The sequence below is a fragment of the Balaenoptera ricei genome, chromosome 16 (genome assembly GCF_028023285.1).
Source record: "Balaenoptera ricei isolate mBalRic1 chromosome 16, mBalRic1.hap2, whole genome shotgun sequence".
In the NCBI taxonomy this organism is placed as follows: domain Eukaryota; kingdom Metazoa; phylum Chordata; class Mammalia; order Artiodactyla; family Balaenopteridae; genus Balaenoptera; species Balaenoptera ricei.
In genome coordinates this window covers 20308558-20326434 of record NC_082654.1, presented here as the reverse complement: position 1 = coordinate 20326434, position 17877 = coordinate 20308558, and the positions used below count along the sequence as shown (strand labels likewise).

The 17877-nt window shown below is 42.8% G+C and overlaps 1 protein-coding gene across 4 annotated transcripts in view; it reads right to left on the bottom strand.

The window, feature by feature from the left end:
- Positions 1–13412, bottom strand: part of XPNPEP1 (X-prolyl aminopeptidase 1) — a 55894-nt gene extending 42482 nt beyond the window's left edge. For 3 of the 4 annotated variants that reach the window (XM_059901059.1, XM_059901060.1, XM_059901061.1), the window contains exons 1-2: positions 13277–13412; positions 2685–2773 (exon numbers count right to left, since the gene is read on the bottom strand). In XM_059901059.1, coding sequence (XP_059757042.1) covers positions 2685–2773; positions 13277–13338 — 151 coding nt within the window. In that variant the 5' untranslated portion in view covers positions 13339–13412. Of the gene's footprint in view, positions 1–2684; positions 2776–13276 lie in introns of those variants that run through there. The other variant, XM_059901062.1, reaches the window with a different exon arrangement.
- Positions 13413–17877: the final 4465 nt, after the last annotated feature.

The following is a 17877-nucleotide window of genomic DNA, read 5'->3' as shown; positions in this document are numbered from 1 at the left end:
ACAACCGGCCTCCTCAACACCACATTCTGACCTTCATCACCATCTCTTGCCTCATCATTACATTCCTCCTCTTGACTGGCCTCCCCAGAATCACCAGCATCCTCAGTTTCACTCCACTACAGTGGCATCTTCACACTTCCCTCCACAATGCCACCTGCCCCCCTCACCACTATTAACATCTCCCCTGCGCCTTCCTTCCTCATCCTTCATGCCCTTCATATTTGGTCGGTGTCCTGAGTCTGATGCAGCCACCTGTCACCTATATCAGACCCAATGAAAGAACTCCCAATACCACAACTAACAGATAGGATGTGATAAGGGGCAGTGGCTGAGGCAACGAATGGGCTGTGGCAGTGGAGGCACCTATCAAGGAGGAGGATACAATGGGCAAAGGTGTCTGAGGGAGAGGTGGCCACAGGCCAACAGGCCTTAAAAGTGACTGAATGGGTGAGCATCTAGAACTGAGGAGGAGACAAAGCAGGTATAATTATAAAACCCAGCCACTGAGGTGGCAGCAGTTGAAATGAGTCAAGATGGCAGAGGTGAAAATTATGGCTGGTGATCCTCATAGGGTAATTTTTATGAGGATTAAATGGGCTACTATATACAAAGTACTTAGAAACAGTGTCTGGCGTCTAGTAAATGTTGTGTTTGCAATTACTAGAGGTAGATACACAATTAACTAACTATGAAAGCAATGTGATAAATGGTGCATTAGATGTATATATTGCTTCTCCTTAAGGCAGGGACCATGTCAACTTCATCTCTGAATCCATGTATCTAGCCAAGCACCTAACATATGCATACACTCACTCAAAGATGGCTGAATGAATATCACAACTTTGTGTTTATGATCTTTTCAGACTCAGCATAACAGTAATGAATCTTCAGTGAAAGAAAGCTAGGATCCTAGAAGATGCTGTATAATAGCATCTGCTCATTCCACATCCCATTACTTTTCAGAAATGTTAGAAGCAGCCAAGAGCTAATCAGGGTGTGCAGGGAAGTGGGGAGCCAAGAACAACAAACCTAGGCCATGATGTAAAATTAGCCCATACATTGCCAGGTATTTTTAAATCATGCTTTAAAAAGAATGACTCATTTGAAAGTCTCTTGCATATGTGGGTCTGCTTTTAGACATAAGCTCCTAAACCTTCAGCCTTTATCACAAACAAAAGACTTTTCACTGCTTGGAAGTACATGAAGAGCACACCCTATTTACCTCACTGGGTGGCTAGAAGAATTTAACATGACAGCATGTGTGAAAGCTCCATGCACAGCATCTGACACATTGTAGAAGCTCAAGAAATATTATTTGAATCTGAATCTGAAGCACCAGCTGGGATTCCTACATGCCTTGTTATAAGAATAGAAGGGACTGGCTTACTCCAATTTCAGCACCTTAACATTTGCACAGATGCCAAGCTGCTTTTCCAGCATCCATAGCTTTAGAGATGGTGGTTTGTTTCTCTGTCCCACTGCTGAGCAAGGGCCAAGGGCTTTACATACATTAGTGGTTAATTCTCACAATAATCCCCCCCAGGGAGATTTCACTATTCCCATTTTACAGATAAATAAACAGGAGCCAAATCCTTGCCCAAATCAACTGGGTCATCAGGACCAGGACCCAAGCTCTATCCAATTACCAAGCCCATGCTCTATTAGATCATATTATCTAGGGAACATAACAGAGGCTCTCTTAAAGCATTTTAAGACCAAAGGAATCGAAACAAGTGGGTTCCAGTTTCCAGCTGGGATTTACAACCTCAGACAACTGAAGCTCCCTGAACCTCTATTTCTTCATATGTAATAAAAAGAAAGATAAGTTCTCTTCAAACTCTAAATTCAATTACTCTATCACTTTTCCCTTTCCTACTTCCTCTTTTTCCCATTCCTTCCTGTCCTCCCTCCTCACACGGCCCAAAATGTGTTGGATACATCCAAATTTTTAAAGAAAAAGGACCTAAAATTGCATGTAGTTGCAGCATTGACCTTCCAAAGAGAGATCTGTTATGGTTTCTAACGTGCTTCACAGGATTGATTTTTTTCAGTCAACTAGAAGGAAACACTATAGTCCTCCTGGGTAGCCCACAGAAAAGCACCAGTTTACATGGGACAGAAATATAGAAATACACCACTTTTCAGAATTCAGGTTTCTGGCAACCCAATAATATAACTAACCAGTCCTGGGAAGAGGATATGGTTCCAGAAATTTTTCCCAAAAAGATTTTCCTGAATGCCCATTCAATTTATAAAGCACAATAATACACCATAAACTTTTCTTATTTCATAGTCTTATAACGAAAACTGAAAGCTAATCTCTAAGGTGGTCAATAAAGGATTATATTAGAAATTAGAAAAATCAGAATAGGACTTTTTCAATAACAACCTGTCTCTACCACTACCACCACCATCACCACCATCCCAAGAACAGGAAATGCAAAAACCATAACTCTAACTTTCTACTGAAAAATAGCTATACACACACACACACATAAAAACAATAACAACCCAGGAAACCAAAAGACAAAATGGTTTTTAATTTCCAGATATATACCCCTTCATCCCCACTCATGATCAATTATTAATCCCTTACCCTCTCTTCTCTCCCAACTTGGTGTTGGGGTGAGGGAACCCAAAATCCTTTTGAGATGTTCCATCTCAGTAACAGACAAAATTATTACCTGTTTCTACACCTGGGTGTCCTGAGTGTGTTGCCTCGTTAGGTTCAATTATTCTTAGATTTTTCAGCTGAAAATCCTGGTAGTTTGCCCTAAGGAAGAGAAAGAACAGGATATTGCAGACTTTGACCTTCGTAAACGTGGCAAGGCTTAGTCAGAGAGGAACATCAACTTGACTTAGCCGTTTTCCTTCGTGAGTCAGAAAAACTCTCACCCCAGTATCAGTGATGAAATAAATAAGTTTCAGATAAAACTTGCAGATACAACAACACCATGGCAGGTAAACCTTCTCAGTCCCAATCTCTAATTCATGAATTCTCTTCAGCTATGTCTAATCTCCTGTTTAACTAGTCTAAAAATATTTTATTTGCAATGACTATATTTTTCACATGTACAGTTCTATTTGGTTCTTTTTCAAATTTGCCTGTCCTTTCTTCATGGTGTCATATTCCTTCACTATGGTTTCTATTCCTTCTCTTAGCTTTAATTATTTGGGGCCCTTATTTTAAAATTCATTTCAGACCCTCCATTAGAAGGTCTTGGAATAGTAATCCTCAAGTTTGCTTGGTCTGCTGGCTCCCTCTTCGTGGGTCATTCTTTTTCTTATAGACTCACAGACTATTTTATCTATGAGAATGAGACGTATCCTGGATTGTACAAGCACTGTTGTCACTGTTGTTTGCTTCTGAGATTAATTTTCACTTTAACTTCTTAGCAAGGAGATTTACATACAAGTGTCCTGTCCTCATACAAGGATAGTCTGGTGCCGTGGACCCCAACTACGAAGGCCTACAGCATGTATAATCCCTCAAGGCTCAGCTTAACAACTGCCATGCAGGCTTTAAGCTCCCCTACATTTCTGGCACCTGAGGATTTCTCTTTCTTTCAAGCCCATTCAGTCAATAAATATTTACTGAAAATCTTCTATAATCCAGGCCTTATTCTAGACACAACAGTGAACAAAACAGACAACATCTCTGACCTCAAGAGGTTTACATGGTGGGGCAGGGGAAAGCGGGAGGCTCCTAGAAGGGGAGGATATAGGAGGAGAGGCAACAGACACAAGAAAACGGTCTATCAGGCAGTGAGTATGTGTTCTATGAAAAAAAGTCAAGCAGGGCAAGGGGAAGACAGTGTCAGCGAGGTAAGAGGAAAGGTTATTTTAGATGGGGTTGCCAGGCAAGGCCTCTTTACTAACAGATGACATTTTAGCAGAGACCTAAAAAAAAGTGAGGGATGGAGCCATGTGGATGTCTAGGGGAAGAACACTCCAGAAAAGGGGAACAGCAAGTGCAAGGGCCCTAAGGCATGGTATACCTGAAGGAAAGCAAGGAGGCCAGTGTGGTATTGATGTGTGTGCTGGGGGACAGGGAGGTAAGCGGTTAGGAGACAAGATCAGAGGCAACAAGGAGCCTGTTGTTGGCTACAGAGAGGGTTTTAGATTTTATTCAGCTCTGAACTTAAAAATAGTTTTGTTATAATTTTACCACATTTGTATGTGCTTATTAGTCCACCACACAGCCAGACATTTTCACCAGTCACTCCAGGCCTGCTCTTAGATGGCTGCTACTTTAATTTCCTTGGACAGAATGAGGTGTCCTTTACTGGGGGAACCGTATATTCTTTCATTAAAAAGTAAGGTACCTAAATATTTCTTATAAATATAAATGCAAATATCCTCAACAAAATACTAGCAAACTGAATCCAGTAAGATATAAAAGGATCATACACCATCACCAAGTGGAATTTATCCCAGGTATGCAAGATTGGTTCAACATATAAAAATTAATGTAATACACAATGTCAATAGAATAAAGAACAAAAACTACATAATCACCTCAATAGACACAGAAAAAGCATTTGACAAAATCCAACACCCCTTCATGATGAAAGTACTCAACAAACTAGAAAAGGAGAAGTTCCTCAGTCTGATCAAGAATACTACAACAGGGCTTCCCTGGTGGCGCAGTGGTTGAGAATCTGCCTGCCAATGGAGGGGACACGGGTTCGAGCCCTGGTCTGGGAAGATCCCACATGCTACGGAGCGACTAGGCCCGTGAGCCACAATTGCTGAGCCTGCGCATCTGGAGCCTGTGATCCGCAACAGGATAGGCCGCGATAGTGAGATGCCCGCGCACCGCGATGAAGAGTGGCCCCCACTTCCCGCAACTAGAGAAAGTCCTCGCACAGAAATGAAGACCCAACACAGTCATAAATAAATAAATAAATTAATTAAAAAAAAAAAAAAAAGAATACTACAACAGCCATGGCTAACATCAACCTTAATGTCAAAAGGCTGAATGCTTTCTCCCTAAGATCGGGAACAAAATAGAGATGTCCACTCTTGCTACCTCTAGTCAAGATTGTGCTGGAGGTCCTATCCAGGGCAATAAGGCAAGAAACTAAAATAAAAGGCATCCAGATTAGCAAAAAAGAAGTAAAAGTATCTCTACTGCAAATGGCATTATGTTCAATATAGAAAATCCTAAAGAATCCACACAAAAAATCAGAACTAGCAAACAAGCTCATCAAGAATGCAGGATACAGGCATTCCCTGGTGGTCCAGTGGTTAGGACTCCACGCTTCCACTGCAGGGGCACGGGTTCGATCCCTGGTTGGGGAACTAAGATCCCACATGTCATGTAACATGGCCAAAAAAAAAAAGAAGAAGAAGAAGAATGCAGTATACTAAATCAATATACAAAAATCAATTGTATTTCTACATACTTGCAATGGACAATGCAAAAATGAAATTAAGAAAAGTTCATTTATGACAGCATCAAACCAATAAATACCTAGGAATAAATTTAACAAAAGAGGTAAAAAACCTATACTCTGAAAACTACAAAGCATTTTGAAAGAAATTAAAGAAAACCTAAATAAATGGAAAGACTTTCCATGTTCATGGGTTGGAAGACAATATTGTTCAAATGGCAATAATCTACAGATTCAAAGCAATTCCTATCAAATTCCGGCTAGCTTCTATGTAGAAATTTACAAGCAGATCCTAAATTCATACGGAAATGCAAGGAATCCAGAATAACCAAAACAATCATGAAAAAGAACAAAGTTGAAGGATTCACCCTTCCTGATTTCAAAACTAATAAAACTACAGTAATCAAGACAGTGTGGTACTGGCAAAAGGACAGACTTATAGATCAATGAAATGGAATTCAGAAATAAACCGTCACATTTACTGTCAATTTCTTACAAGGGTACCATTCAACAGAGAAAACTATAGTCTCTTCAACAAATGATGATGGAACACCTGGATATTCACATGTAAAAGAACCAAGTTGAACGTCTACCCTCACACTATATACAAAAATTAATTCAAAATGGATCACACAGACATAAATGTTTTTTTAGAAGAAAACACAGGCATAAATCTGCCTGACCTTGAATTAGGCAATGATTTCTTAGATACGACATCAAAAGCACATGCCCCAAAAGAAAAATAAACAGACTGGACTTCACTAAATTAAAGACTTTTGTGCTTCAAAGGATACCATAAAGAAAGTGAAAAGACAACCCATATAATGAGAGAAAATATTTGCAACTCATATATATGATAAGATTCTAGTATCCAGAGTATATAAAGAACTATTACAACTCAAAAATAAAAAAGACAAATATTACAATTTTTAAATGGTCAAAGGTTTTAATAGATATTTCTCCTAAGAAGATATACTAATGGCCAATAATCACATGAAAAGATTTTCAACAACATCATTCATTAGGGAAACGCAAATCAAAACCACAATGAGATACCACTTCACATCCACTAGGAAGATTATAATTAAAAACAAACAAACAACAAAAAAAAAAAACAGACAGTAACAAGTATGGGCAAGGATGTGGAAAAATTGGAACACCCAGACATTGCTCATGGGCATGTAAAATGGTATAATACCTTTGGAAAACTGTCTAGCATTCCTGAAAAGATTAAATACAGAGTTAGCCTATGACCCAGCAATTCCACTCCTAAGTGCATACCGAAGAAAACTAAGTCCACATAAAAGCTTACACACAACCAGCCTTTATCGCCTTTGTGCTTCTGTCTTTATTCCGACCCCCTTCCCCCCGCTGGATCCTGCTGGAAGCGGCCCGGTCTGTTTCTGAGGCCCGGGTTCCTGTTCCACTAACCCAACTCTCTAGTCACGTTTACTTGGCTGTGTAACCAAATAGTTGGGATCACGGAAGAAGTCCCCTTCCCTGCGTGTCAGCACAGAGGCTGTGACTGCCACCCTGGCTCCCTGCCAAGTGCCCTGTGCCCGAACCCGTCCCCGGCGTTGCGCTGCGTGAGTTATGAGGTGCCTTTCCCGGAACCCTCCTCTCGCTTGGACCCAAGAGAGGCGACAGCTCTGGCTGGGGCTCTTGGTTTCGAGAGGGTCTGGACTGGTTTGGGTGCTTTAAAATAGATTTTTTAGTTCAGTGGTGCTGATGGGGGACACGGGAATAGAACTTCAGTGTGAGACTTGGGTGATGGGAAAGTTAAATATTGGTCTTTTTTATTATTATTTTTTGCTTTGCTATTGTTACCACTTTTGTCTCCATGTTAAAATGCCAAAAATGAAAAAAAAAAAAAAAAGCTTACAGACAAATGTTCATAGCAGCATTATTCATAATGGCCAAAAAGTAGAAACAACCCAAACGTCCATCAATTGATGGATAAATAAAAGTGGTCTACCATATGATCATCTCAATAGATGCAGAGAAAGCTTTCGACAAAATTCAACACCCATTTATGATAAAAGCCCTGCAGAAAGTAGGCATAGAGGGAACTTTCCTCAACATAATAAAGACCATATATGACAAACCCACAGCCAACATTGTCCTCAATGGTGAAAAACTGAAACCATTTCCACTAAGATCAGGAACAAGACAAGGTTGCCCACTCTCACCACTATTATTCAACATAGTTTTGGAAGTGTTAGCCACAGCAATCAGAGAAGACAAAGAAATAAAAGGAATCCAAATCGGAAAAGAAGAAGTAAAGCTGTCACTATTTGCAGATGACATGATACTATACATAGAGAATCCTAAAGAGGCTACCAGAAAACTCCTAGAGCTAATCAATGAATTTGGTAAAGTAGCAGGATACAAAATTAATGCACAGAAATCGCTTGCATTTCTATACACTAATGACGAAAAATCTGAAAGGGAAATTAAGAAAACACTCCCGTTTACCATTGCAACAAAAAGAATAAGATATCTAGGAATAAACCTACCTAAGGAGACAAAAGACCTGTATGCAGAAAATTATAAGACACTGATGAAAGAAATTAAAGATGATACAAATAGATGGAGAGATATACCATGTTCCTGGATTGGAAGAATCAACATTGTGAAAATGACTCTACTACCCAAAGCAATCTACAGATTCAATGCAATCCCTATCAAACTACCACTGGCATTTTTCACAGAACTAGAACAAAAAATTTCACAATTTGTATGGAAACACAAAAGACCCCGAATAGCCAAAGCAATCTTGAGAACGAAAAATGGAGCTGGGGGAATCAGGCTCCCTGACTTCAGACTATACTACAAAGCTTCAGTAATCAAGACAGTTTGGTACTGGCACAAAAACAGAAATATAGATCAATGGAACAGGATAGAAAGCCCAGAGATAAACCCACACACATATGGTCACCTTATCTTTGATAAAGGAGGCAAGCATATACAGTGGAGAAAAGACAGCCTCTTCAATAAGTGGTGCTGGGAAAATTGGACAGGTACATGTAAAAGTATGAAATTAGAACACTCCCTGACACCATGCACAAAAATAAACTCCAAATGGATTAAAGACCTAAGTGTAAGGCCAGACACTATCAAACTCTTAGAGGAAAACATAGGCAGAACACTCTATGACATACATCACAGCAAGATTCTTTTTGACCCAGCTCCCAGAGAAATGGAAATAAGAACACAAATAAACAAATATGACCTAATGAAACTTAAAAGCTTTTGCACAGCAAAGGAAACCATAAACAAGACCAAAAGACAACCCTTAGAATGGGAGAAAATATTTGCAAATGAAGCAACTGACAAAGGATTAATCTCCAAGATTTACAAGCAGCTCATGCAGCTCAATAACAAAAAAACGAACAACCCAATCCAAAAATGGGCAGAAGACCTAAATAGACATTTCTCCAAAGAAGATATACAGATGGCCTACAGACACATGAAAGAATGCTCAACATCATTAATCATTAGAGAAATGCAAATCAAAACTACAATGAGATATCATCTCACACCGGTCAGAATGGCCATCATCAAAAAATCTAGAAACAATAAATGCTGGAGAGGGTGTGGAGGAAAGGGAACACTCTTGCACTGTTGGTGGGAATGTAAATTGATACAGCCACTATGGAGAACAGTATGGAGGTTCCTTAAAAAACTACAAATAGAACTACCATACGACCCAGCAATTCCACTACTGGGCATATACCCTGAGAAAACCATAGGTCAAAAAGTGTCATGTACCACAATGTTCATTGCAGCTCTATTTACAATAGCCAGGACATGGAAGCAACCTAAATGTCCATCGACAGACGAATGGATAAAGAAGATGTGGTACATATATACAATGGAATATTACTCAGCCATAAAAAGAAATGAAATGGAGGTATTTGTAATGAGGTGGATGGAGTTAGAGTCTGTCATACAGAGTGAAGTAAGTCAGAAAGAGAAAAACAAATACAGTATGCTAACACATATATACGGAATCTAAGGAAAAAAAAAAAAAAAGGCCATGAAGAACCTAGTGGCAAGACGGGAATAAAGACACAGACCTACTAGAGAATGGACTTGAGGATATGGGGAGGGGGTGGGGTGAGATGTGACAGGGTAAGAGAGTGTCATGGACATATATACACTACCAAATGTAAAATAGATAGCTAATGGGAAGCAGCCGCATAGCCCAGGGAGATCAGCTCGGTGCTTTGTGACCACCTAGAGGGGTGGGATGGGGAGGGTGGGAGGGAGGGAGATGCAAGAGGGAAGAGAAATGGGAACATATTGTATATGTATAACTGATTCACTTTGTTATAAAGCAGAAGCTAACACACTATTGTAAGGCAATTATACTTCAATAAAGATGTTTAAAAAAAAAAAAAAAAAAAGTGGTCTAAACACACAATGGAATATTATTTGGCAATAAAAAGGAATAATTACTGATACATGCTACATCACAGTAAACCTGGAAAACATTTTATGCTAAGTGAAAAAAGCCAGTCAAAGAAGACCATATACTGTTTGATTCCATATTCAGTGTCCAGAATGGGCAAATCCATAGAGACAGAAAGTAGATTAATGGTTGCCTAGGGCTGCGGTGGAGTTGGGGAAATGAGGAGTGACTGCAATGTGTACAGGGTTTCTTCTGGGGAGGATTAAAAATGTTCTAAAATTGACCGTGGTAATGGTTGTAAAACTCTGGGAATATTCTCAAAACCACTGAATTGTACTTTTTAATAGGTGAATTGTGTGGTACATGAATTATATCTCAATAAAGCTGTTATATTTTACAAAGTAAGAAACCTCCTTTTCTTGGACAGCGATACAAGTCACATTCTCACCTGATCTCCCTTGACTTCATATGCACATTTACAAGATGGTGAGCCAAGGAAGTCAATTTCTTTATCTATTCAAATTTAACTGGTGCCAGTGACTGGTTCACACACAGGACAAGAGAGCTGGAGGGAGGTTATTCAGAAGTAGCCCTATTCATTCACTTCACAAGAGAAGAAACAAAGATAACTTGCCACAGGCCATACACATCAGGAGCTGCAAAGCCAAGACCAGAAATCAGGTCTGACAGCTGATGCTCACAGAGAACTTGAGTTTAAGCTCTCTCTGTCAGCATCACCACCTCTACCTGCCTGTAAGGATCAAAGGAGCCACAAAGCAGCTAAACATTTAAATGGTCATGCTCCTGTCATACATACCCTGGTCTCTGTAGAGTCCAAGATCCATCTACCCTTCACTTACTTGGACAGACACATTCTCAGACTCTCGGTCAAAGCAGGGCTATCATTAAATGTTAGAGCTAGGGGCTTCCCTGGTGGCGCAGTGGTTGAGAATCTGCCTGCTAATGCAGGGGACACGGGTTCGAGCCCTGGTCTGGGAAGATCTCACATGCCGCGGAGCAGCTGGGCCCGTGAGCCACAATTACTGAGCCTGCGTGTCTGGAGCCTGTGCTCCACAACAAGAGAGGCCGCGTTAGTGAGAGGCCCGCGCACCGCGATGAAGAGTGGCCCCCGCTTGCTGCAACTGGAGAAAGCCCTCGCACAGAAACGAAGACCCAACACAGCAATCAATCAATCAATCAATCAATCAATCAATAAATAAGTTAGAGCTAGAATATACCTCAGGGATGATCCAGCTCAGCTCCTCTAGAAAGAAACTGAGAAACAGAGATCAAACAATTTGCTCAAGGCCTCAGGGCTATAGGATGACACAGGTAGAACTGGAGTCCAGGCCTCCCAACTTCCAGTTCAGTGCTCTTCTCCAGCCCAGGACTTCTTCAGCCTACACCTTCTCAGTGTCATGATGTGCCATGAGATGGGTAAGAAGAAAGAAGCATGCAGAGAACTTGCTATTCAATCTTTTTATAAGATGATTATGGCACGTTTTTCTCCCTCTCTCTTTTTAAAGAAATCCCAGCAGTGTTGTTACCCTCCCCCTTCCCCCAGTCCATTATGAGAATCGTACACGTATATCATTCAGGATGGGGCAACACAAGGACCAAAATGCTCAATCATGCCCTGTGAGGTGAGACAAGGGTAGAATGGAACAAGTTCTAGGATGAAGAAGTGGGCAATGTTATTTTGCCTACCCAGAATCCAACCCTCCTTCTTTTGATCAGAGCACCTAGGTTTTCCTTCTGAGAACGTCTCTTCTCCACTTTCAGTCCACAGAGTTGGAATGAGTCTCACCCACTCACCCACCAAGTACTGGGACCCAGACCTGCTCAATCCATCCCTCCAAATCACAATGATCGGTTCAGGGATGGACATAAGGATCAAGTCAGTCCAGTGAGGATCAGATCTGGAATTTCTGCTCCAACCATTAGGTAAAAGGGCCCTATTTCTGCGGGGGCTGTCAGACTAGAACTGTCATACCCTGCCAAAGGAGAAAGTCTGCCTGAGAATGAAGCCAACACTGAAGAAATCAGAGTCAAGAGGTGTAAGAGAGAAGCCAAGTCTGATGCCAGTGTGGTCTCGTGGACTCAGCTGCACTAGAAGCCAGCTCACCCCCTTACATAAGTCAATTTGAGTTTAGTTTCCATCACCTAAACTAAGTCATGTTTACACTGAATGGCACTCAAATTCTGCCATTAGGGGAGGTGGCTGGGGCAAATGGCCTCCCTTCTCTCAGCCTCTCAGTTGCCTCTTGTGTGAGGTAAGGAGGCTCTCTCAGCTGATGCTGAAAGACCCTTCTACCCTTAAAATGTTGTGATTCTATGAATCCAGCAAAGATCAACTTGGTCCTCAAAGGCTACTTCTCGGCAAAGAAGTTTCTAGAAAGAGAACTCATTATCCACTTGCCTGACCCCACTTCCAGCACTTAACACATAGGCAGCTCCTTCCCCATGCAGGTTAGCCCCACATCAGACACCCTTCCACCGAGCGGGCAGGTCCTCTACTCATCCCCAACACGCTGTGGCAAGGCCAAGTCCAAGTCAAGGTCAGCTTGGGATCCGTCCACTCACAAACACAAGCACAAGCCATGGTCTGTGTTCAGCAAGTGCGTCTGGCCATGCTGTCCAGCCTCTTCATTCAAGTTGCAACTGGTCAGAGGACAGCTGACCCCGTGTGGATTGCCAGGGAGTTTGGCTTCTGGCCTTTGTGACCTCTCAACGTATCTCTCAGTCTCCCGTTTTGCTAGCTGCTCTGGTAAATATACCCTGGTTGCGGCTGAAGCACAGGCTGAAAGCTGTTTAATGTGAATCCAGGGGATCATCCTTCTCACCTCCCTGAATCCAGGGAGAACCCAGGGCAGGTTACTGGTGGGATTTTCCTGGAGATTATGCCCAAGTATTCCTGTACACAGCCTCTGAAACCCATCTGGGTGGGAAGGGCCGCGGCTGCCGATCCTAGTGGCGGTGACAGATCAGGAAGACGAACTGCAGGTGTCATACTGTCATACATGTAACTTGAGAATTAGATTCCCAGGGTAGAGGGGCGAGGGCAGGGTCTCGCCCGCCTCCCCGAACCCCGGGAGGGGCCAGGAGGGGTCAACTTCCTGCCACAGCGGGACCTCTGGCCGGGCCGGGGAGGGGTCGGCGATGGCCACCGCCCCCTCAGGCCGAGCGCCGCAGCTCCGCACACACACTCGTCCGGGGACCCGGCTCGGGCTGCCCGGGGGTGCCCGCGACCCCGCCGGAAACGAACCGGAACTTGCCCGGCTGCATGGCTCCCTCCCCGTGGCCTCGCTCGCGGGGCTCCGGTCACCCCCGGCCGGCGCCCGACTGCGGTGGGCAGCCCGCCGCTCCTCACCCGCTCGTCCCTGCCCTCCCGAGTGCAACATGCGCGCTTGGGGCCGGGGGTGGCGCGCGCTGCCCGGACACCGGCTCCGCGGCAGAGTGCCCTCACCTTACTCGCGGTGCCTTTCTGGAGGCTGCCATTCGGCGGTGACGTGCCCCGGCCCACGTCATGGCAGCGCAGACCAGCTGATCTCCCGTGGACCTGCGGGAGGGAAGGAGGCCGGCCACGCCCCCCTCGGTGACGTGCGCCCGCGCCGCGGCCCCGCCCACCCTCAGGCCCCCGCCCACCCGCCCCCGAGACCGCCCCACCCGCTGGGACCCGTCTACGTTCCCATCCCAACACGCATCGCGTCTTTCCTTGCGGCGAACGAGAGTTCTGTTCTCTCTGACGCGGCGCGTCAGTTCTGTTCCTTTTTCTCGCCATTCCCCAAGGAGGAAAAAGAAGGGCTTTGTCGGCTGAAGGGGCTGCGGCGCGATGAGCTGCCCTTCAGGGATGTTCTAGCTTTTAGGAGGACGTGGCCGGTTCTGGAAGTACCTCAGCACGACCTCACTTCCTGAAGCTTTACTATATCCCCCAGATCACTTATACAGGCAAAATCCAGCTGCTCACTCCACTTGGATAGCCAATAGGCTCCTCAAACTTACAATGTCCGAACGGCACTCCTGGCCCAATGCACCAAAACAAAACTGTGCTCCACCAATCAGTGGCTAGATCTTGGAGTCATCCCTGCCTCCTCTTTCACACCCCACGTCCAGTCTGTCAGAAAATCGTGTCGGCCATGTCTTCAAAACAGATCCCTAATCCAACCGCTCCTTACTACCCACACCTGTCCCCCCTCTAGGTCTGCGTCACTACCTTCTCACCCTTGTGATTGATTACTCAGGCTTCCCTAATGCCACGGGCACTCGCACAGTCTAGCCTAAACACAGCAGCCAGCTTAGTCCTTTGAACTCTGAGATCTTGTCCCTGCTCTGCTTAGGACTTTCTGATGGTTCCTCATTTCACTCAGGCTAAAATCTCTGCTTGATTTGCCCCTAACCATTTCCTGCTGTTCTCACACTGATCGCTCTGCTCCAGTGAATCTGACCTCCTTGCTTTCCTTGAAAAAGCCAGGCAGACTCATGCCCCAGGGCCCTTGGACTTGCTCTTCCCCCAAAATCCAGGGTCCCTTCCTCACCTTTCCCTCCCCTTGCCTTCTAATCTTAGCTCAAGTATCACCTTCTCAACAGACCTACCCTGATCACCCTATTTAAAATTGTAAACCACCCCCAACATTCCTAATCCCCCTTAACCTGCTCAGTTTTTTTCTGTAGCACTTATTATCATTTAACATGATTTAAAAAATGTATTTATATGTATTGTATTCTGCCCCCTACTTTACACACACACACACACTTCACACACACACACACACACCATAGCCATCAGTGCAGGAACGGTATCTGTGTTGTTTAATGATGAACGATACCTGACATGCAGTAAGTTCTCATTACATATTTTCTGCATCAGTGAATGTCCCCAGAATGTGCAGTACTCAAAGGTAGGGATGGTCGCTCTCTTGTTCATTGTTCTGACCCTGGTGCTTAGAACAGCTCCCAGAACAGAGTCAGCACTTCCGAAATATTTGCTAAATGGAAGTGACCACATTTTTAAAAGCGACCTGCACCTCTTGCTTTGACCTTGGTGAACCCCTGATACACCTGTATCACAAGTAGGTTATGCTGCCTGCAAGAGCTTAGAGTTCTAGTTGTTATTCGATCAGCATTTAGACAAGCTAAATTAGACCCTGTAGAAAAAGTATAAAAGAACTAAAAGATGTGGCGCCTTGGAAAGCAGCAGACCGTCTGCTTCATTTCCCCAAATTTATGGAGCCAAAAAAAAAAAAGAATGTAAATATAATGACTGGTTCCAGCCCACATGTAAAAGATGGTGGGAAAGATCAAGTTGTACGAAAAAAAGGAGATGTCTGAGAGACAGATAAGTGGGACCTAAAGGGAACAGGTATTTCGTAATCACATCGCCTAGGAGGAGGCTGCTCAAGATTTATCACATCTGGCTTTAGTCGAGAAAGAGAAATACTTTGTATTCTCTGAACTGGATTTGAATTTCTGTTTGCAGGATAACAAAGCATCCCTCCCCTTCTTGAATTTCTTTCAGGAGAACCTCAGGGAGAAATTATTGAGCCGAATTATCAGCAGAGGGTGAGAACACTGAGGCTATGTCAGGCTCTTCTCCTATCTCTGCAGTCCTCACATGTTTGAAGAGGTGGAACAGTCACACTAACATTTACTGAGTGCTATGTGCCTAGCCAACAACAACCCAATGAGCAAAGGACTGTAATCCTCATTTTACTGGTTGAGGAGACAGATTTACAGTGGTTGAGTCACTTGCCCAAAGTCCGCAAGCTAGTAAGTGGTTGGAGTGTTGTATACATACAGGCAGCAGGATGGATTCCTAGCCCCCAAGCACTTAATCATCACTAAGTTATATGGAAGGGACCCTAGAGGTCACCTCATTCAACCTCCTAGTCTACACAGTGGAAAGCGGGAGGCAACTGGATTCATCATTCAAACTCAGACTGGATGGATTTTAAATGTAGCCAGAAACATTGTGTGGAAACATGTTATGGGTTGAATTGTGTCCTCCCAAAATTCATATGTTGAAGCCTCAACCCCCTGTACCTCAAAATGTGACACTATTTGGAAATAGGGTTGTTGTAGATGTAATTAGTAAAGATAAGGTTGTACTGGGGCAGAGTGAACCCCTAATCCAAATTACTGATGTCCTTATAAAAAGAGGGAATTTGGACACAGAGAAAATGCCATGTGAAGATGAAAACAAAATTCAGGGCAATGCATCTACAAGCCAAAGAACTCCAAAGACTGCCAGCAAACCACCAGAAGCTAGGAAAGAGACATGAAACAGATTTTCCATCCTGGCTCTCAGAAGGAACCAACACTGAGGATACCCTGATCTTGGACTTCCAGCCTCCAGAGCTGTGAGACAATAAATTTCTGTTTGAGCCACCCAGTTTGTGGTAGTTTGTTACAAAAGCCCTAGGAAACAATACAAGATGACTTCTAAATGTCCAAGTGTATGAATTGCAGAACTGTTATTTTGGCCACACAACATTCAACCATTATTCTTCTGGTAACCCTCCTCCTATTTCCCTCTAAGGACCCATCTTTTCTTCCATCCCTCCCTCTCTCATTCTCAGTCTATGTTATTTGGTGAAACACTTGGATTCCAGGCACAAGCCACAGTGATAGGCTCAGAAATTGCTTTGGGGCCAGTGCAACAAAATTTCCATGGTGAGTGCTGGAAGAGAGCCTTGTTCACCTTTGCCAGGCAAAAACCTGGATGTATCCACTCTGGAACTGCTGCCTCTACATGCAGCATGTGGATGGCACCAAAGCAGCAGAAGGCAGAGCAAAGAGAAAGAAAGAGAAGCGGAAACCTCATAACATCATTTGGTCCCTGAATCCTGCCATGCCTTAAACCAGATCTCCCACTAGACTTTTCAGATGTCAACCAAAAAATTTCCTTTTGTGTTTAAGTCAGTTTGATATGGATTTTCTGTCACTTGCAATCAAAAGACTCCTCACTGAATCATTTAAGTAAATTATGCTTCATCTATACAACTGGATTTTATGCATGAAGTAGATATAATTGTATGAATATTGATAATCTTAAACTAAGAAATGGAACAAGTATTGATAGATTGTAAAACAATGTAATATCCCATTTTTATAATTTTATATAAATATGTCTATACTGATATAGATTTATTTTTTAGAATAAAAAGAAAACGATCCACAAAATATTAATAACGCTTATCTCAACGTGGCAGAATTTGGGATGATCTTAATTTTGCTCTGCTTCTTGTTTTTTTTTTGAGATTTATTTTTTAATTTAAAAGAAATTCAAAGTACTAGTCATTTCTCTGAGCCTTTCACCTCTGAAGAGAGAATGAGGAACCTGTTCCATCCTTCAAATCTGAGCACCACATGCAATAGTAGTCCTTCAATAGTCAACTTGATAACTGGTTGATGCCCAGACCAATGATTGCGGCGAAGGGCAACATCCTTTTTCGTAAACACCCAGATGAGAGGACTGAAAAAAAAGAGAGATTCCTGTAAGCTATCAAACAAAATTACAAACTTCAGAGGATGGTTTTAACCTTTTCAAACATTTCAATTTGTTCTAATAAAATTGATAGTTATAGGAACAGTGATGAGTGAGGCTCTCATAAATTGTTATAATATGGTCTTATTTTCTGTAAAGTTAACTGAACGATAGGCTTGTGGTTACACCCTAGAAAGGAATCAGAGAAGAAAAGCCAACTTTCAGGATTGTAGAGTCTGCCAAAACAATGTACTGTAAATTAAGGGTGGGAGAATGCATTTGGCTCAGTTCAGAATCCACTCACCCTTTGTATTCAATGAAAACTGAACTCAGACCTTTTATATCTGAGTTCCATTTACTCTTGGCAAAGTTCAGTTCTCTGGTTCAAAAAAAAAAAAAAAAAACCTCAGGAGGCCCAGAGGTTTTCTTGGACATCAAAAGTTTCTTGCACAAACAACATATTGATGAGCTAAGTGTAAATGAATCAGAAACATACAGAGTAAGTGAATCTAAAACACACACACCCTCCCATGCTATACAAAATACTTAGCACTCAGGGAAGCACTATGTTTGTCTCTTCCCTT